Source organism: Typopeltis vanoorti, chromosome 1 (assembly GCF_054136105.1).
Source record: "Typopeltis vanoorti isolate ZY-2024b chromosome 1, IOZ_Tvanoo_1.0, whole genome shotgun sequence".
NCBI classification, from domain to species: Eukaryota; Metazoa; Arthropoda; class Arachnida; order Uropygi; family Thelyphonidae; genus Typopeltis; species Typopeltis vanoorti.
Window position 1 is genome coordinate 113,681,836 of NC_143549.1, and position 19,260 is coordinate 113,701,095.

Below are 19,260 nucleotides of genomic sequence, written 5' to 3' on the forward strand. Positions count from 1 at the left end.
TGAACTTGATTCTAGGGTGTTGGTTGTTTAAGTGTGTTAGGAAGGAGAGGAGTGTATCAGAGCCATGTGGCCAAGTAGTGAACACATCATTAACATAGTGAAGCCATATGGTAGGTTTTTTGTGGGGCAGAGTTTAAGGCTTTCTCTTCAGAAATCTCCATAAAGAAGTGGCCAAGGGTGGGGAAAGTGGTGAAACCATGGCTGTCCCCTCTATTTGTTTGTAGAATTTTTACTGCCAAATGAAATAGCCCGAGTTCATTGTGAACTGAAATAGGCCGAGATATCAGGAGGAAATTTTGCTTGGATTATCTCTAAAATTTCTTTGAGGGGGACATTTGTGAATAAGGAGGAGATGTCAAAACTGACCGTTATGTCATTATGTTGGAGTGTAAGGTTTTCTATACTGACTTTGAAGTGGGCTGAGTTTTTTATGTGTGATGGTGTGTTGCCAGTATAGTGTGAGAGCATTTTGGCTAAAAAAAAAAATTTAGCTAGTTTGTAAGTGGGGGAATCAATGCCATCCACTATGGGACATGATGGCACATTTTCTTTATGTATTTTCGGGAACCCATATATACGGGAGGGGGGGGGGGTTAGAGTGATATGGTTTTAGTCTGTTAGTAAACTCCACAGGCCAAGAAGTGACCTTCTTAAGGAGCCTATGGAGGTTTCTAATTTGTGAGTTGGTGGGATTGTATTCATAGGGGAGGTAAGTAGCTCAATCTAATAATAAAGCCTTAAGCTTACCTGTGTAGTCAGTATGATTGAGTACCACAGTGGCGTTCCCCTTATCTGCTTTGGTGATAACTATTTCTTTGTTTTTCTTCATTTCCTGTAGAGACATGTATTCACTAATGAATATGTTGGTTTTTGGTGGTTTTGCTTTTGTGAGAACACAAGCTACATCCAATCTAATATCGTTGGTGATGTGGTTTGGAAGGTGGCGAATCCCGCATTCACTCGCCACAGAATAAGGTGGAAGAAAGCCACAGTAATACACCGCAGGAAGTTCAAATATGAAAGACTATTCATGGAATCAGCCTCAGCCCTTAGGAACATGCAAAACCTCAACAAATTTGGATGCATGAGACTGCCCCAAATTTGGGAAACATACATCAGAAGAACTTCAGCCCAAAGGCCAAGAACACCTAATATAGCCTGCCAAGGGGGGCACCATCAGGACTTTAGGAAAACGGTAGCTTCCTCACTTTGTTTCTCATTTGCTGTTATGTAGTATTTGCGTGCACATGTCTTTATCTTAAGTTCCCATATTTAATATATACTTTCTGATATTTCGGCAACATGACGTTGCCGAAATATCGGAAAATATATATTAAAGTTGATTTAATTTATATTTCTAGTGTACACTGTCAATTCCTTAAGTATTAATTATCACATTTAACTTATGTACCTTGAATATATCAAAGCACTAAATTATAATTCTTATTTTGGTCACACAAATCAAATGAACTCACTTCATTAAAAATTAGTTCTACAAGTAAACGTAATATATTATTAATGCACAACTATATGCATATATATAAACAAACAATCATTTGCATTTATATTTATTTAATTAAATAAAAATACTGTAGAACATATGTTTGAATATACTGATTATTTACAATCCATTGTCTTCAGGAGTCTTTAAATAAAGTGATTAATTTAAAACCATGAAAATATGTAGAGGAAAAAAAAAACACAGAAAACATCAGCTGCTGTACTATGAATGGAGAATCCATAGAAGTAAAACATTTCAGCTATTTAGGCACAATATTTAACAAAGATGGCAAATTAACTCCTCTTATTGCACCAAGCATTTATTTAACAAAATATGCTTATAGGCCTTCAATATTATCTCCATTCTGTCTTATCACTTCTGGCCAATCTTTGGGTAAATCTTGTATTCCTTTCAGCAAGCCTGTTTTTGTTGATATATTTGATAAGTCAGATTACTTTAGCAGAAATCTTGTCAATGGTAATGAAGCACTTCTCAGTGAGTAGAACTTTTGAATTGCGGAAAAATGGAAGTATTTCTTTCATGTTTTCTGCAGGTGAGAAAGCATCATCCATACTTTTCTGTAAGATAACTACCTCACATGAAACATGTGGCCTGGTCACTCCATGACGTGTCACCTTAGAGAGATTCTTCTTCCATTTTGAATTGTTATTCACAGAACAAGAACACCAGAAACAGAAAATAAGCGCGCACAGTGTTTTTTACTCAGATTCTGGGTTAGCTGAAATGATGATGGAAACTATGACATTGTTCCCCTGGCCATGCATGTACACTATGCAGAACTTTTGAAATGACCCTCCTAGATAATAAAATAAGCAATGCTGATATAGTGTAGAGATAGTTGAATAAATGTTTATGGAATAACAGAGAAATTTGCCCAAACACTAGACTAATAGTATACAAGACAGTGTCCATGCAATTTTTAATTTATGGGTATGAAACTTGGATTGGGGAGGGGGGGGGGGAATAGACATTAATTGAAGAACTAGAGATATATGAGAGTTCTGAGGAATTAGAGAAATAAACAGATGTTATCATTTGCAGAATCATACTGAACTGAGTATATGAGAAAGTAACTTAACTGTTAGCATTTGTGAATATGCAAACAGTTCTGAGTAGCATACTAAAACAGAACATTAGTGAAAAGGCTAACAAAGCAGGTGTTTGATACCATGAGAGAGGCCGCAGGAAAAGTTAAGATGGATTAATGCAGTTAATTGTACCTTGGAAGACTGAAATGTAAGATCTAACAATATCAGAGACATGTCAAATGACTGATCAGTTTGAAAGAAAATAGTTGATAGGTTGATAGTAATATTGTAAACTTAATCATTAATACTTTCATTTTTTGCTATATTTTATGTACACTTGAGAGCACATATCATTTTGGAAATGATGATGATGAAATTACTCACAGTATCAAAGATGCAATCATAATGACATTTCCTGCTGCACTGACTAGAAAAGAATGTAGTTGCTTGATTCACCGATGAAGGAGCTGATCTAAAGTGTAAGCATATTTTTTTTCTTTTAATTGCCTTGGCCGCTGAATTGTATGAAATGTTGTAACAATTATTTGCAGAATCAACATCAAGACAATTGAGTGCTGACTGCTCTCTTTGATGTAGAGCAGGGGTTCCCAACTCTATGCCCACGGGCACCATGGTGCCCGTCGACCAATTTGTGTGTGCCCACCGCTGTTCAACCGTGTGCCATATAGTTTGAAATAATCATGCAACGATTCACATCATGCTATATGACGCATGCGTTAATGACACATGATGAGTATTAAACATACAATGTAAAGTAAATGCGCATTCGAAGTTGTTCATTCCAGTTTAAGGACTGGAATATCATCATATTCTCCTAATTATGAAGCACTGGCCAATGAAATGCAATGCCCAAAGATCACACTAACTTATATATATATATATATTTAAATGTTTATATAATGTAAACTTTGTATGTATTCATTTAACAAACGAATTCAAAAAATTTGCTTGAAAAAATAGATGGTGCCCGTCGCCCTACTGGTATTTTAGAATGTGCTCTTGGAAACAAAAAGGTTGGGAACCCCTGATGTAGAGGATTAGGTCATCAAGAATTTCTTTCCCAAGGTTAGACCATGAACAGATTTTACAGAATCATTCTGCATTACCTAGGAGATGTGATTTGATGGAAATGGTTTCCCACCCACTTTACTCATGAGATTTGATCCTCCTCTTCCTTTCTCTTCTCTAGGCTGAAAAGTCACCTTGAATGGGAACTAGGACATCAGAAATATACATTTGAGTACAATAAAGCAGCTGCAGACTTTCTCAGACAGCACTGAAATATTTGACACTTCCTCAATGCTCCTTCCATTCAGCAGTTGGAAGGGTTGCTGGAATTGCTGCATAGAAGCAGATTGTACTTCATGAGATAAATTTGAAATAATTTGTAGATATTTTCATTCTCTTACAAAAAAAAAAGTTTGTTTCTGATATTTTTGAACAGCCTCTGTTTTTTTGTTTTTTTTGTATAGATTATGTGTTAAATTTTGAAAAATATGTACTTCAAAAATAGATTGTATCATTTTTATTATTGGTGCACTGAATAAAGTATTGGTGAGATGAATCTGGCCTGAAGGCCACAGGTTGAATGTCACTAACCTGAAAATACAAAAAACATACCTGTGTTTTGTAATTCAGTGGAAGAATTTCTCTCTCTCTCTCTCTCTACAAAAGAGACAATCCAGTTTGGCAAATATACTTATCTAATAACAACAGTTCCCAACCCCTTCCTCTTTCTCTCTGTTTTCTTCCATCTGAAAACACCTTATAAAACACTCATGGACTATTTTGTAAAGAATGAACACATGTAAAGTCCACTCTTATAGCGACTTCAGAAACTACAATTGCAGTGATAATTGATCCTTGATGGGTTGGTGTGTCAACTGACTTCTAGTACAGCCAGGGGTGACTCATGCATAGGCACTGTGAAACTGTAGCACCCCCAATTTTTCTCAATACATGAATATATTTATTAATTTATTTATATTTGCTTGTAATATTTAATTTTATCATAAACAATCCTATACAATTCTCTTATTTTGTATAAAAAATAATAAAAATCCATCTTGTAGCACTTAGTTGGGCAAAGGACGCTAGCAGCACTGTGTTTACCACAGTGCCATATTGCTATGCACGCAAGCATATGCACGTCATAGGAGATGCGCGTTATTAGCGTAATGCAGCACTATCTGTCATGCAATTCCACTGTTGTTTACAGTATATTCAGTTTGCACCAGTAGTAGAGTGTTCATAGTGCTTATCTTGTTTACTCTGTCTCTATAAATATTTGGACATTACAATTAAAGACACATTTGTTATAGTTTTTATTTTAGAACATTATTGGGGTTACGATAATGGATTTTATTTTTAAATAATTTTGAATTATACTAAACTGCATAATTTTATCGATAATAAACAATATTTTTTCATGAAACAAAACAAGAAGAATATATTTTATTTTTAAGTAATTTTGAATTATCATCATCAAATTCCTGCCATGTACCCGCAAGGGGTGTACAGGATATGATAGTACTACATGAAAAATTTACATCATTACTAACTTCCTATCTACAATTTTCTTCCAAATCAGTCTGTTACTTGTCAAGATTCCAACATTATCAGATCTTATATTTCTATCATCTAAGACACTTTGTACCATATCAATCCACCTATATCTTGGTCTTCCTTTGGGTCGATTTTCCTACCAACCTGGCAGAGAACACTTGTTTTGCTAATCTTTCCTCTACAATTCTGTTTAAGTGACCATACCACCTGAGATTAGCTCTGCTAACGCATTCCTGGATGCTGACAATGTCAAGTTCTTTTCCTAATATCCTGCTTTTCAATATGATATTGCCATTGATGCCATCTGTTCACGCCTCTAATCTATCTCAGGACTCTCATATCTGTGGTCTCTAGCCATTGGTCAAGTGTTTTACTTCTGAAGCAGCTCTCAAATCCATAAGTTAAAACTGGTTTGAACACTGTCTTGTATACAGCTAATTTAGTGTTCCGACTAATTTCTCTCTTATTCCATAGGAATTTATTCAATTGACTTCCTAAAATACCAGCTTTGTTGATTCTGTTGTCTATTTCCATATTTAATTTACCATCTTCACTAAAAATCGTGCCTAAATGGACGAAATGTTTTACTTGTTCCACAGGTTCTCCGTTCCCAATGCAGTTGATATTTTCAATGATTCTGCCTATTTTCATTGTCTTTGTCTTTTTATTGCTGACCTTCATACCATGTCTATTACAACAGTTTTTTGATTTAGTCAGGGAATCTTGCAGACTTGTAGCGGATTTATTTAGCAGTATAACATCGTCTGCATGAAACAAAGAGCTGACATTAAGATCTCCAATTTTGATATCATGTTTAATACCACTTTCCTTCATAATGTGATCCATATAGATAATGAATAACAGAGGGGATAATATACATCCTTGTCTCACACCAGATTTAACATTAAACCATCTTCCTGTACTTCAATTCCAACTGCTGACTTGCAACTCAAATAAAGACTAAGTATTGCTTGATATAATGCCCCACTGACACTATATAACTGTAGTGTATTGAATAACTTCTCTCTTGGCACCTTGTATGCCTTTTCCAGATCGACAAAACTTAAATACAGATCTTTGTTATATTCCCATGAACCTCAAGGGTTCATTTTAGTGAGTACAGGCATGGCAAACCCAAGGTACCAGATGCTGAACCATGCCTTACTTCATGTAATATACATCTGTTATATTATTCTGTAGACTGGTCCGGCCCCTTCTTTCTTTGCTTCTTTCTCCTCTCCTTGCTCCTTCCCCCTGATGCTATTAGAGTATTCGAGGGCTAGGAGTGAATCTTTCCTATCTTGCTAAGTCATTTCATCTTATGCAGCCATCAAAGGAGGCAAGCTAGCCTCAATAGGTTCCGGTCCCAAGCCCGGATAAATGGCGAGGGTTGATGTCAGGAAGGGCATCTGGTCGTAAAACTTCACTGCTAGCTATGATATGAGTCAAAGAGAAAATGATATAAGGGCTAGGGCGTACCCCTTAAGCGATGTGCAGCCACATCGCCCTACAGCTGCGAGAAGTGGATGAGGACTACCGCATCAAGGGCAGGTGCAGTTAAAGAAGTGAGCCCAGCAGGTGGAGAGGATGTTGCGAGTGGGAACACTGAATGTTGGAAGCATGACTGGAAGGGAAGAGAGGTGGCAGACATGATGAGGAAGAGGAAGTTGGACATTTTATGTGTGCAGGAGACAAGGTGGAAGGGGGGAAAGGTAGAGAAACTGGGAGATGGATATAAATTGTTCTACTTTTGAGCGAATAACGAGGGAAGAAATGGTGTAGGAATTGTGGTGTGTGGCAGAATGAAGGGCGAAGTACTGGAAGTGGGTAGAAGGAACGACAGGATCATGCGAATGAAATTGGGTCTTGGAGAAGAGCGGGTGGTCGTATTATGTGTATATGCCCCGCAAGTTGGCTGTACAGCAGAGGAGAAAGATGAAGGGCGAAGTACTGGAAGTGGGTAGAAGGAACGACAGGATCATGCGAATGAAATTGGGTCTTGGAGAAGAGCGGGTGGTCGTATTATGTGTATATGCCCCGCAAGTTGGCTGTACAGCAGAGGAGAAAGATGAGTTCTGGAACATGTTAGATGAAAAAATAAGGGAACTGGAAGAAAATGAGATGGTGATTGTTGGAGGAGACTTGAACGGACACATAGGGAGACAGAATAGAGATTGTGAAAGGGTACATGGTGGCCATTGAGTGGGAATGATGAACCAGGAAGGAGAGAGGGTTGTGGACTTTGCAGTAGCGTTTGATCTGGCAATTGTGAACTCGTTTTTCTACAAGAGGGAAGAACATTTGATAACATTTAGGAGTGTTAACAACAGTTCACAAATTAACTACATTTTGACTAGAAGAAAACATCTTAAGGTTGTGACAAAGTGTAAAGTAATTCCAACAGATCAAGTGGCACAGCAACACCGACTGCTGTGCACAGACTTTAAAATAAGATCGAAGGTAAGAACCTCTGGAAGCCATGGTATGAAGACAATTAAGTGGTTTCGCTTAAAAGAAGAGAGTGTGAGGAATTTTTTAGGGGAGAGGGTGTTAGAGAGGATTTCGGATGGACTGGAAAGTGTACAAGATTTGTGGAAACATAATTCAAAAGTAATCCTGAGCTGTGCAGTCGAGGTGCTTGGTGAGACATCTGGAATGATTAGAGAGCAGAAGGAGGGTTGGTGGTGGAATAATAATGTACAAGTGGCAGTGACAGCTATGAGGAAGGCAAAGCAGAAGTGGGATGAGTCAAGAGTGGAAGAGTACAGAGAGAGAGAAAACAAGAAGCCAAGAGAGTTGTGGCACAGGCAAAGGCCATGGCATATCAAGATCTGTATGATCAATTAGAAACAAAGGAAGGACAGAGAAAAATTTACCAACTAGCAAAATGTAGAAATAAAGCAGCAAAGGACATCTTACATGTGAGGCAGATCAAAGATGCTGAAGGAAGAGTATTATGGAGGGATGTGGACATAAGAAACAGATGGAGAATATACTTTGAGGGACTTTTGAATGAGGAAAATGCAAGGACTCAGAGAGAAGATGGGCAGCCTTCTGAGGGGGGGGATGGTGCAGAACATCAGTGGAGTGAAAGTGACAGAGGCCATGAAGAGGATGAGGAATGGAAAATCGGTGGGCCCCGACACGATTCCAGTGGAGGCATGGAAGGCACTGGGGGAAGAGGGAATTGACCTGCTGTGGGACCTGTTCATGAAAGTTTGCCAACAGGAAAATATACCTGAGGAATGGGGGGAGAGTACTCTTGTCCCCGTCTACAAGGGTAAAGGGGATGCACAAGACTGTAAAAATTGCACAGGAATTAAGTTGATGTCCCACACAATGAAAATCCTAGAAATGGTTCTTGATGGAAAATTGAGGAAAGAGGTGGAGATTGCAAAGGAACAATTTGGCTTCATGCCTGGTAGATCAATAACAGATGCTATCTTTGGGTTACGGCAGATGATGGAAATGTTTCGAGAGAAACAACGGGAGCTACGTCTGGAATTTATTGATCTGGAGAAAGCATGCGATAGAGTGCCAAGGCAAGAAGTCTTGGAGGTGTCTGATAGAGAAGAAGGTTCTGGAGAAATATGTCAGGTTGGTGCAGGAGATGTACAGAAATGTGAAGACAAGTGTTCGGACCTGTCTGGGACAGACAGAAAGTTTTCAAGTAACAGTTGGCTTGCATCAAGGGTCAGCATTAAGTCTGTTTAACATTGTGATAGAGTTGGTGATGGAGGAGGTGAGAGAAGATGCGCCTTGGACAATGTTGTATGCAGATGACATCTTGCTCTGTGCAGATTCAAGACATGAAACGGGAACTAAACTGGAAAGATGGAGAAAAGTACTGGAAGAGAGCGGTATGAGACTGAGCAGAAGTAAGACAAAGTATATGTGTTGCACAGTGGGTGGCAGCCAGGAGACAGATCTATGCTGGAAGGAAATGTCATCAGGAAGGTGAGGGATTTTAGATACTTAGGTTCAACAGTGGAAGAAAATGGAGGAGCTGAGAAGGAAGTAGGATGCAGGATACAAGCGGGTTGGTGGAACTTGAGGGAGATGGCTGGAGTGTTATGCGATAAGAGGGTGCCGATCAATCTGAAAGGCAAAATCTATAGGACAGTAGTGAGACGTATACTATAGAAACTGTGGCCCTGAGGAAAAATACATCAGCAGGATGGAAGTAGCAGAGATGAGAATGCTTAGGTGGATGTGCGGTGTGACCAGAAAGGATCATCTGAGAAATGACTATGTGAAGGGAACAGTGAAAGTTATGAACTTAGGAGCGAAGATACAGGAGGCAAGGTTGAGATCGTTTGGTCATGTGATGAGGAGGGAGGACGAATATGTGGGAAGAAGGGTCATGCAGTTGGATGTACAAGGAAAGAGGAAGCGTGGGCAGCCAAAGAAGAGATGGAGGGAGCTGGTAGAAGAGGACTTCTACCAGCTCCCTCCATCTCTCCACATCCAAGTTCTTCATCCCTCCAGGATGAAGAACTTGGATGTGGTGACAGCCCAAGACAGGAGGATGTGGAGGAGACTCATCATCAACAGTGACTCCACTTAAGTGGGAGAAGCTGCAGAAGAAGAAGAAAAAGAATTTGTTATATTCCCATGATTTCTCGACTATTTGTCATAAAGTGAAGATCTGATCCTGACAACCTGAATCCAGCTTGTTCTTCCACAATTCTTCTCAACCGTTTCTCAAGTATACGTGCATGAATCTTACCAGGAACACTCAGTAGGGAAATACCTCTGTAATTCTCACATTCAGTTTTATTTCCCTTTTTATATATGGGTACTATGAGAGCTCTATTGAATCATCAGGAATTCGTCCCTCTCTCCAGGCTTTCTGAACTATGCAGCGCAGCCACTGTAAGACTTTTATACCACCATACTTCAGCATTTCTTGTCGAATATCATCTATTCCTGCTGCACATTTCAAGCCTCTGATGGCTTTTTCTACTTCAAGTATGAATATGTATTCCTGACTGCATGCCTGGTCAGTGTTTTTTACCACTGTGCTGTCATCACTGCTTGTTTCATTTAGCAGTTTTTCAAAGTAATTACTCCATACTTCAAGGATATCTTTTTCTCTTGTTTTCATGTCACCTTTATCATCTCTAACTCCTTTTACAGCACTCTTTCCTCCATTCCTAAGCTTCTTCAACAACCTCCAGAATATTTTGCCACATTCTTGATAGTTATTTTCTATATTCTTGCCAAAGTCCTCTCATGACTTTTGTTTAGCTAGTTTTACACAGTGTTTAGCATTCTTGCATTTGTCTCCGTATTCTCTAAGAGCACAAGCTGATTTATTTGCCAGGAACTTTTGATAAGCTTTCTTCTTTTCCTTCACTGCCTCTTTAACTTCCTTTGTCCACCATGAAGTTCTAATTGTTCTGTGCTAGCAGACAACTTCACCACATGCCTCTCTAGCTGAATCAATCAGGATTTTCTTCAAGGCTTGCCACTGAATCTCCAAGGTTTGATTCCTGTTCTCAACTCTTTCATTTTTTTTTTCAATAAACTTTGTGTATTTTAGTCTACAGTTCACATTTATGAGCTGCTCAACTTTTATTCGCTTTAAAACTTTCTTACATGTTATTCTTTTCAACATGAAATTCAATTTTATCCTGCTCAAGACTAAATAGGGATCACTTCCAATTTCAAATCCTCTGTACACTCTGGTGTCCTGCACCATGGAGAAAACATCACTATCAGCAATAACATAGTCAATGAGACTTTTCTTATTCCTTGTGTCTTCTCTCCATGTGAATTGGTGCACATTTTTATGTTGAAACATGGTGTTAGTAATAACCAGTCCTTGTCCTGAGCAAAAATCCAACAGGTATTTGCCATTATTATTAGCTTTGCACTTTTTTCTCCAAATTTTCCCAAAATATTTTTGTATGTCTGACAATCATTTCTTACTCTGCTATTTAGATCCCCAAGGACCAACTTTTCCTTTTTCATTGTGTTAGTAGCTTTCTCTAGAGCCTCAAAAAATTCTTCCACTTCTACCTTAGTAGAACCTTCTGTGGGACCATAGGCACAAATAAGTCTCATTGTCCAGTTCCCCATTCTGATATTTGCCCATATCACCCTACTTGGGACTGCCTGCCATTCAAGAAAATTAGCCCCGCATTTAGTGTTGAATACTATGGCCACCCCTTCTTTTCCTTGATTGTCATTGCCTGAATATAAGATTTTGTATTTATTGCTCAGATAGATCTCACCAGTTTTTGTCTTTTTTTGTTTGTTTGTTTCAGTCACCCCTATTACGTCGATCTGGTACTTATCTAATTCCTCATCTAGCTCCATTTCTTTGCCATTCAGGCTTCTTATGTTGATAGTACTGATCTTTAACTCTGGTGATGTTGAGTTGAGGTGTGTTTTCAGATTTGTTCCAGTAGCTGACTTTTCGCTATTCGCCCTGGTTCCCTGGCGAAAACAACGGGGGCCTTGTTTAACCAGATAGTACTGATCTTTAACTCTGGTGATGTTGAGTTGAGGTGTGTTTTCAGATTTGTTCCAGTAGCTGACTTTTCGCTATTCGCCCTAGTTCACTGGCGAAAACAACGGGGGCCTTGTTTAACCAGGCGACGCCCCCAGTTGACATGAAATTTTGTCATGTTGTACCATCATTTTGTATTTTGGTTTAAGCCAATAGGAATGCAATTTGGTCGGCTAAATCCCAATTTGCTAGCCCATCCTTGTTCATTCAGTATCCAGGTAGATACCCAACAGGGTGCGCCATGAGAAGGTGAGGATTGAACATTAGGTCAGAAGCCCTGGGCGGTTCTCTCCATTCCTTTAAAGGCTATGTGGAGGTCTCCTCTCAGTTATACAGGTATTATTGGTAAATTGGTATAATTTTATCGATAATAAACAATATTTTTTCATATTTAATTTTTTTTGAATTTAATTTTTACCATTATTTTGATATTTTATCCAAACACATACACTGTACTTACAGTGTGTATGTATATTTTGAAAGTTGCAACACCCCCATGATTTCAAGCCACAAGCCGCCACTGAGTGCAGCACTATGTAATTGTAGCTATGGGCTTTCAGCCAGCACTTTTCAGTGGTTTATGATAGCTAATCAGTTAAATTAATGATGTCAAGAATTTATATTCTTGTTTAATTCTTTATCCAAGTATAAGCAAAGTTTGCATGGGAAGTATCTTCACAACTAGGCTCCTTGTGTATAGAGGCTAGTGACTTCACAATAATTGCCTTAGTATTTCACAATGCAAAGCAAGTCTCTACATACAAGTAATCTAGTTATGAAGATAATTTCTTGGCATCTTTAATTTAATTTATAACCAAGAGAAAAATCTTTTGACAGCACTAATCAGTTGTTATAATTTTTTTTTTTTTTTTTGCTATTGTGTGTTAACTGTATATGTGGTGCTAGTATATTTAATTAATTTGTTTAAATTGTCACCACTATTAATTATTTTTTGTAAATCGACATCTTAATTTCCAAGATATGAAAGTGGATCAAATACTCCACTACCACCATTACTGGATTTATGATTCCTTATTTGGAATTGCTGAGTATTTTCTTCTTAACATACTTTTACTCATATATAATTTAATATTAGTTTGTAAATCTCTTATGATTACACTAAATGTGATGCATTACAGTTGACTCTACTAGATAAATTTTTACTGATCAAAACAGTTTGTTACTGCAAAATTTGTTATAATTTTCTTTAGCATAAACATGATGTTATAGGCAGGGATCAGCAACATGCAGCTCTTTGAACATATAACTGGTATCTCTTTAACTTTTAGCCTGCATGCATGACAAGCACATGCTGCAAACATTCCTCAGTTTAGTTTCTGTGCATTACGAGCAAAATACACCTACTGCAAGGTGTCGAAGGTTAATCATTGCGACAGTGGCAAGTATAAAATAGTTAAAATAGGAACAAAATAATATTGTGTGTTTGATGCATGGAGTAGCTTACTGGACATCTATATAAATTTTAAAATATATGTGTTTGAATTGCTCTTAGTTTTTAGTTTGATGTCTTTTTGCAAGCAAATATTTTCAAACATGAACTGTATTAAAAAATAAATCAAGAAACCATCTGAACAGCGCAAGTCTCTCAAAATGTTTAAAGATGAAAATGACTACATACTTGCCTGATGTTGAAGCACTTGCTCAAGACGTTCAGCAGCAAAAGTCACATAATTCATACCTAATTGATGTTTGCCAGGATTTTTCACTATTTATAAATTATTTCAATATATATATAGGTAACAATCGTATAACGCAGATGATAGGTTCCACAAAAATATTGCGTTATATAAATCGCGTTATGCGAGACTCAGATCACAAAAAAAAAGTAGGGTTAGGTTCAGAAATAGTTTTTTGTTGTTGTTTTTTTTTTTTAAGATTATATAAACAATGACATATCCAACAAAAACAAATTTTATTTAATTCAGGTAATTCATGTAAGTTAAAAAAACAAAGTATGAAACAAATACATAGTGTAAAATTATGAAAAATTATAAATTGTACGTAGACTTCATTGCACATAATGCATAAATGTTTTAGGCAAAATAAAATAAAGTGAATATTTTAATCGTCATCACTCTTTTCAAAACTAACATTTTGTAGATGTTCTTTATTTACAAGTGGCCGGACGTCGCCATCACTTGAAATCTCTTGGACATCATTAGTATAATTCTCAATGCATACTTCGGCTGGTTTAGTTATCAAGAAGTCAGTAATAAGACCTTGCTTACCACTATACTGCAATTTTTTATTAAGTTCATAATATGGAGCTAAACAAATATCCAATTGTCTCTTGAATTTTCCGGAGCGCTCCATTGAGAGATCATTATCCATAAAATAACTTTCACACCAAGTTCAATCCTTCTGCTAATTTCTTTAAACTGAATTCTTTAACGGATTCATCACAATCAGAATCTTTGGCAGAACTTTCCCCACCATGTGGTTCGACGTCATCTATTAATTGTACTGGTTCCCCCTCATTTAAATCTCTTTCCCCGTCAGTATTAATTCACTATTGAAGAGATTGGAGCATTTATGAAGAAGTTCGCAAAGGTCGAGTCTCCTGTTCTGATCGAAACTGAATGTATCTTCAGTCTTGTTCAATTGTTATCTTGGCAGTTTACAGTGGGTGGGTTTATCCCTATTAACAAACGCGCTCTAAGTGGCCATTACTATAAAAATAATTTGTTTTTACATAAAAAAAAGCATTACATATTGTATGTAACTCACCAAAAAATAAAGTGCTCAGCTTGAGATTAACACACTTATGATTTTTAATGTGCTTTCCTGACAGAAAACAAAGACAGTTTTCAACAATAAATACTCTATACGGTAAGCAATTGACGTACATGTATGCTGAAGGGTATTTCCCCTAATATAAATTCACTACTTATAACTACATGTGTGATACTGGCAGACACAAATTTAACGAAGATAAAATTTGATTTTTAAGTCACGCGTTGAAAAATATATGAAAAGATAAAGGATTACTACAGTTTGTAGACCGTCTTATATGAAACCGCGTTGTATAAGTACCGCATTGAACAAGGGTTACTATAATTTGTAGACTGCGTTATATCGAAACTGCATTGTATAAGTACCGTGTTATACGAGGGTTACCTGTATATATTTTTTTTAATAAAACGCCTTTCCACTCTGTTCTGTTTCTCAACCCCCCCCTCCCCCCAGCTTGAGCTGAAGTGTGGTTCTTCAGATTTTTTTTTTTTTTTTTTTTATTAGAAAAAAAATGGCAAAAAACAGTTGCTGATCCCCATAGGGTTTTAGCTGGGAATTTTTGATGATTGAAGAATTAGTTTGTAGTGAGTTAATTCACTATAGTGGTTTGCTATAGAAAGAGTTGATTGTAGCTCTTTCTTGATATTTTATTCTATGAATCAAATAATTGTAATTAATTTTTCAGTGTTTCAGAGTATAGCAAGTGATAAGGATTATATTTCAAAGGCTGAGAAAGCATTACAGCAATGTTTATGCCATCTGAAATTACTGCGAAAAGTTTGGTTGGGTGTACTTCCAGACAGCGTTTTTTACAAAGCCATGGGAACTCTTTTGAATACATGTCTTGAAGAGATTATATCACAGATTTCATCCTTGGAAGATATTCCTGCTGAAGTAGCATCACAGTTGGATTCTTTACTTGGAAATCTTTTGAGGGAAAGTCCTGGAGTATTCATTGTAAGAAAATATTACTGATTTTAGTACATGAATAATTAAGCATAGGAAAATATTACTGATTATAATATAATATAATAAAATATTACTGATAATAATATAATAATTATAGTACATGGATAATTAAGCTTAAGAAAATGATTTGCTGTTTTATCATCATCATCAGATTCCCGATATGTACCCTTAAGAGCATACTGGATACTATGATAGTACAAACAACATGAAAAGTTTATATTATTACTAATGTTATTCCTGTCAACAATTTTCCTAAAAATTGGTTTGTTATCTGTCAGAGCTCCAGTATTATCAGATCTTATATTTTGGTCTTCTAATGCACGTCAAACTGCATCATTCCTAGATATTGATCTTCCTATATGTCTTGTTGCTACCATCCTGGCATCAAATAGCTGCTTTGCTAATCTTTCTTTTTCCATTCTGTTTAAGTCCTCATCACCTGAGATTAGCTCTGCTCACACATTCTGAATGCTAATAGCGTTAGCACATTCTTGGGCCTCCATTCGAGATGTGGATTATGTTTTGAATGTTTCTGCCTGTTTTCATAATTTTTATCTTTTTTATTTCTGATTTTCATGCTTAAGTTGTTATGGCAGTTATTCACTTTAGTTACAAAATACTGGCTAGTGTTCTAAATAGCTTTTCTCTTCACACCTTGTTATATGTCTTTTCCAGATCCACAAAACTTAAATCATATCCGTTCTCCAGCCAAAAGGCTGCAGGTTCGAATCCCGCCGTGGGCATGGATGTTAGTGATTGTCTGAAAATACTAGCGGTGGGCGGTAGATGGCGTTGATGTAGTTGCAGTTCATTGTAGTTGGTGGAGAGAGAGAGAATTGAGAGTAGGTACCCTCCCTCGATGACTCTTTGGATTCCCTGGAGGTGTGATCTAATAATAATAATAAATGTAGATCTTTTTTGTATTCTCACAACTTTTCAACTTTTTATCTGAAAGATAAAAAAAAATTGATCCTGACAACTCTTATTTGGCCTTAACTCAATTTTTTCCTATGCAAGTTTCCCCTTCACAGTTTTTCTTAGCTTTAAATATACTTGCATAACTTGCAACACTCAGTATAACCTGGAACACTTCTATAATTCTCATATTCATTTTTAGTTCCATTTTTATAGATGGGTACTCTGAGAGCTCTACTTCAATTATCTGTAATTCGGGGCCTTCCAGAACATTACTAGTTGAATATCATTCACTCTAGCTACCTTTCCACATTTTAGATTTTTGATGGGCTTTTCTACTTCAATTATAGATATTTACTCTTGAATGCATTCCTCTTGAATATTTTCTACCACTGTCTTGTCACTTCTGGTTTAATTTAGCAATGTTTCAAAGTAAATACTCAGACATGTAGAATATTTTCAGTTTCCATGTTGCCTTTATTGTCATGTCTGTTTCCTTTTACTGTACTCTTTCCTTCATTTTTAAGCTTCTTCAATAACCGTCAGTGTGTTTTTTCACCTTTTTGATATTTATCTTCTATATTCTTGCCAGTCTATCCATAACTTTTTTAGCTAACTTTACATATTCCTTTGCTTTCTTACATTTGTTTATGCATTCTCTCTCAGAGCTCATGTTAATTTACTGACTAGGAACTTTTGATATTCTTTTTTTTTCTTTCTATGTTAAATAATATTTGTATATTTGAGTCATCCATTCACCCCCAAGAGCTGCTCCACTTCAATTCTTTTAAAAACTTTCTTACATATATCTCAGCTGCCTTCTCTGATAACTCAAAAAATTCCTCCTCTTTTTCATAAGTATAACCTTGTGGAACTATAGGCACAAATAAGTCATTGTCCAATTCTCCATGTTGATGTTTTCCCACATCATTCCTTGAAATTGCCTGCTATTCAAGAAGATAATCCTTGCACTTGGAGTTGTATACTATTGCTACTACTTCCTTTCCCTAATCATTGTTGCTTGAATTATAACATCTTGTAGTTAATTCAACTTTTTTCTGTTGATACTATGTACACTATTGTGCCTGTCTTGAGTTGGAGTTTGTTCCAGGGGCTGAATTGTCACTGTTAGCCTTTTTTTCCCCTGATTTAAACAAGCACACAAAAAAGCAGCCTTATTTATTTGGGTGATGCTCCAACTGGCATCACATTTCATTTTGTCATACCATCAGTTTTTTTGTTCTTGAAGCCATTACTGAATGCAGTTTGGTCAGGTAAATCCCAAATTTCCAGCCCATTATCATTGTTCGTTAAGTAGTGAAATAGATATCTGCTAATGGAGTGCACCATGAGAAGGTAAGGATTGGGCTTTAAGTCAGAAGTCTTGGTCAGTTTTCCTCATTCTTTAAAAGGCCATGTAGAAGTCTCCATCAGGTTATGTAGCATTGACCCTTAAGTGACCCCTGCTGTTTGATTAGCTGATTATAATTTTCTGTTACAGTTGACAAATTTGACAGCTGGTCACATATTTATGTTTTTCTTTCTGCTTTATTTTACTATTTAAAAAAAATCTAGAATTATAGTGCCATCATGTTGTTTAACCCCCCAACTGGCCATGACATCTATAGACGTCGAGATAAATTTGGATACGAAGTCCTAAAACCCATTGAATAACATGGATAAGAAGTGCAATTTGGTGTCACTGTTTCATCCACATTGACCGGTAGGGAGGTGTAAGCTATAAACACTCCTAATAATATCTATTTATATATGAATACAAAAATGTAAATTGTAATCTGAGCTTACTGCTTCATAAATTGCAGTCTACTTCTCTGCGCATACACACACACACACACACATATGCAGGTAATTAAGAGGAGGGATATTAATAAGCAGTTAGTAAGCAGGCGGTGAGGTTCACAAAATTCCATTTTCAGAAATATCATTGAAGACTGAAATTTTACATCTGCAAATTTCTTTTTTCTTTCTTTCTTTTTTTTTTTTTTAAGATAGTATGAAAAATTCTGTTACATTCTTGTGAAATGTTCCTTGGTGCTATACTAGCCTAGTTTTGATAATCATTGATTTAAATATTCATCATCATCATCAAATTCCTGACATGTATCCTTGATGGGAGTGTACAGGATATGATAGTACTACATGAAAAACTTATATCACCACTAACTTCCTATTCTACAATTTTTCTCCAAATCAATCTGTTACCTGAAAAGACTCCAACATTATCAGATCTTATATTTCTGTCTTCTAAGGAACTTTTTACTGTATCAATCCACCTATATCTTGGTCTTTCTCTGGGTCTTTTTCCTGCCCACCTGGGCAGAGAAACATCTGTTCACGCCCCTAATCTTTCTTAGGTCTCTCATATCTGCGGTCTCTAGTCTTTGGTCAAGTGTTTATTTCTAACCCGGCACTCAGATCCATAAGTTAAAATTGGCTCAAACACCGTCTTGTATACATTTAGTGTTTCGACTAATTTCTCTCTTATTCCATATAAATTTATTCAGTTGACTTCCTACCATACCAGCTTTGTTGATTCTGTTGTCTATTTCCATATTCGATTTGCCATCTTCACTAAAAATCATGCCTAAGTAGCTGAAATGTTTTACTTGTTCTATAGGTTCTCCATTCACAATGCAGTTGATATTTGACATAAACTGGGTTTTGTTGGCCAAAAGATTTTAATTGATACTAAGTAAGAAATACCAACAAGTTTTGCCAACTTAGCTGTTTGGCTTCTTCGGGGTGAATAAAAGAGATACAAAACAATTTAAACTGTTCATGAAGGAATGAACCGATACAATTGTATTTTTTACAAATACAGAAGAATGTATACATCAAACGCATGGAGTGTGTATGATGTGAACTGTCATTATGCAGGAACGTTCTGTAATTAGCAGCAAAATTTAACTCTGGCATGCTTAATGATCTTATGAGGGTCTTCCAAATAT

The 19,260-nt window shown here is 36.6% G+C and overlaps 1 protein-coding gene across 4 annotated transcripts in view; it reads left to right on the forward strand.

Annotated features, from left to right (window-relative positions):
• Window positions 1–19,260, forward strand: part of Zw10 (Zeste-white 10 kinetochore protein) — a 215,599-nt gene that overhangs the window by 180,550 nt on the left and 15,789 nt on the right. For all 4 annotated transcript variants that reach the window (XM_090392861.1, XM_090392885.1, XM_090392868.1 and 1 more), the window contains one exon: window positions 15,093–15,364. In XM_090392861.1, coding sequence (XP_090248987.1) covers window positions 15,093–15,364 — 272 coding nt within the window. The remainder of the gene's footprint in view (window positions 1–15,092; window positions 15,365–19,260) is intronic.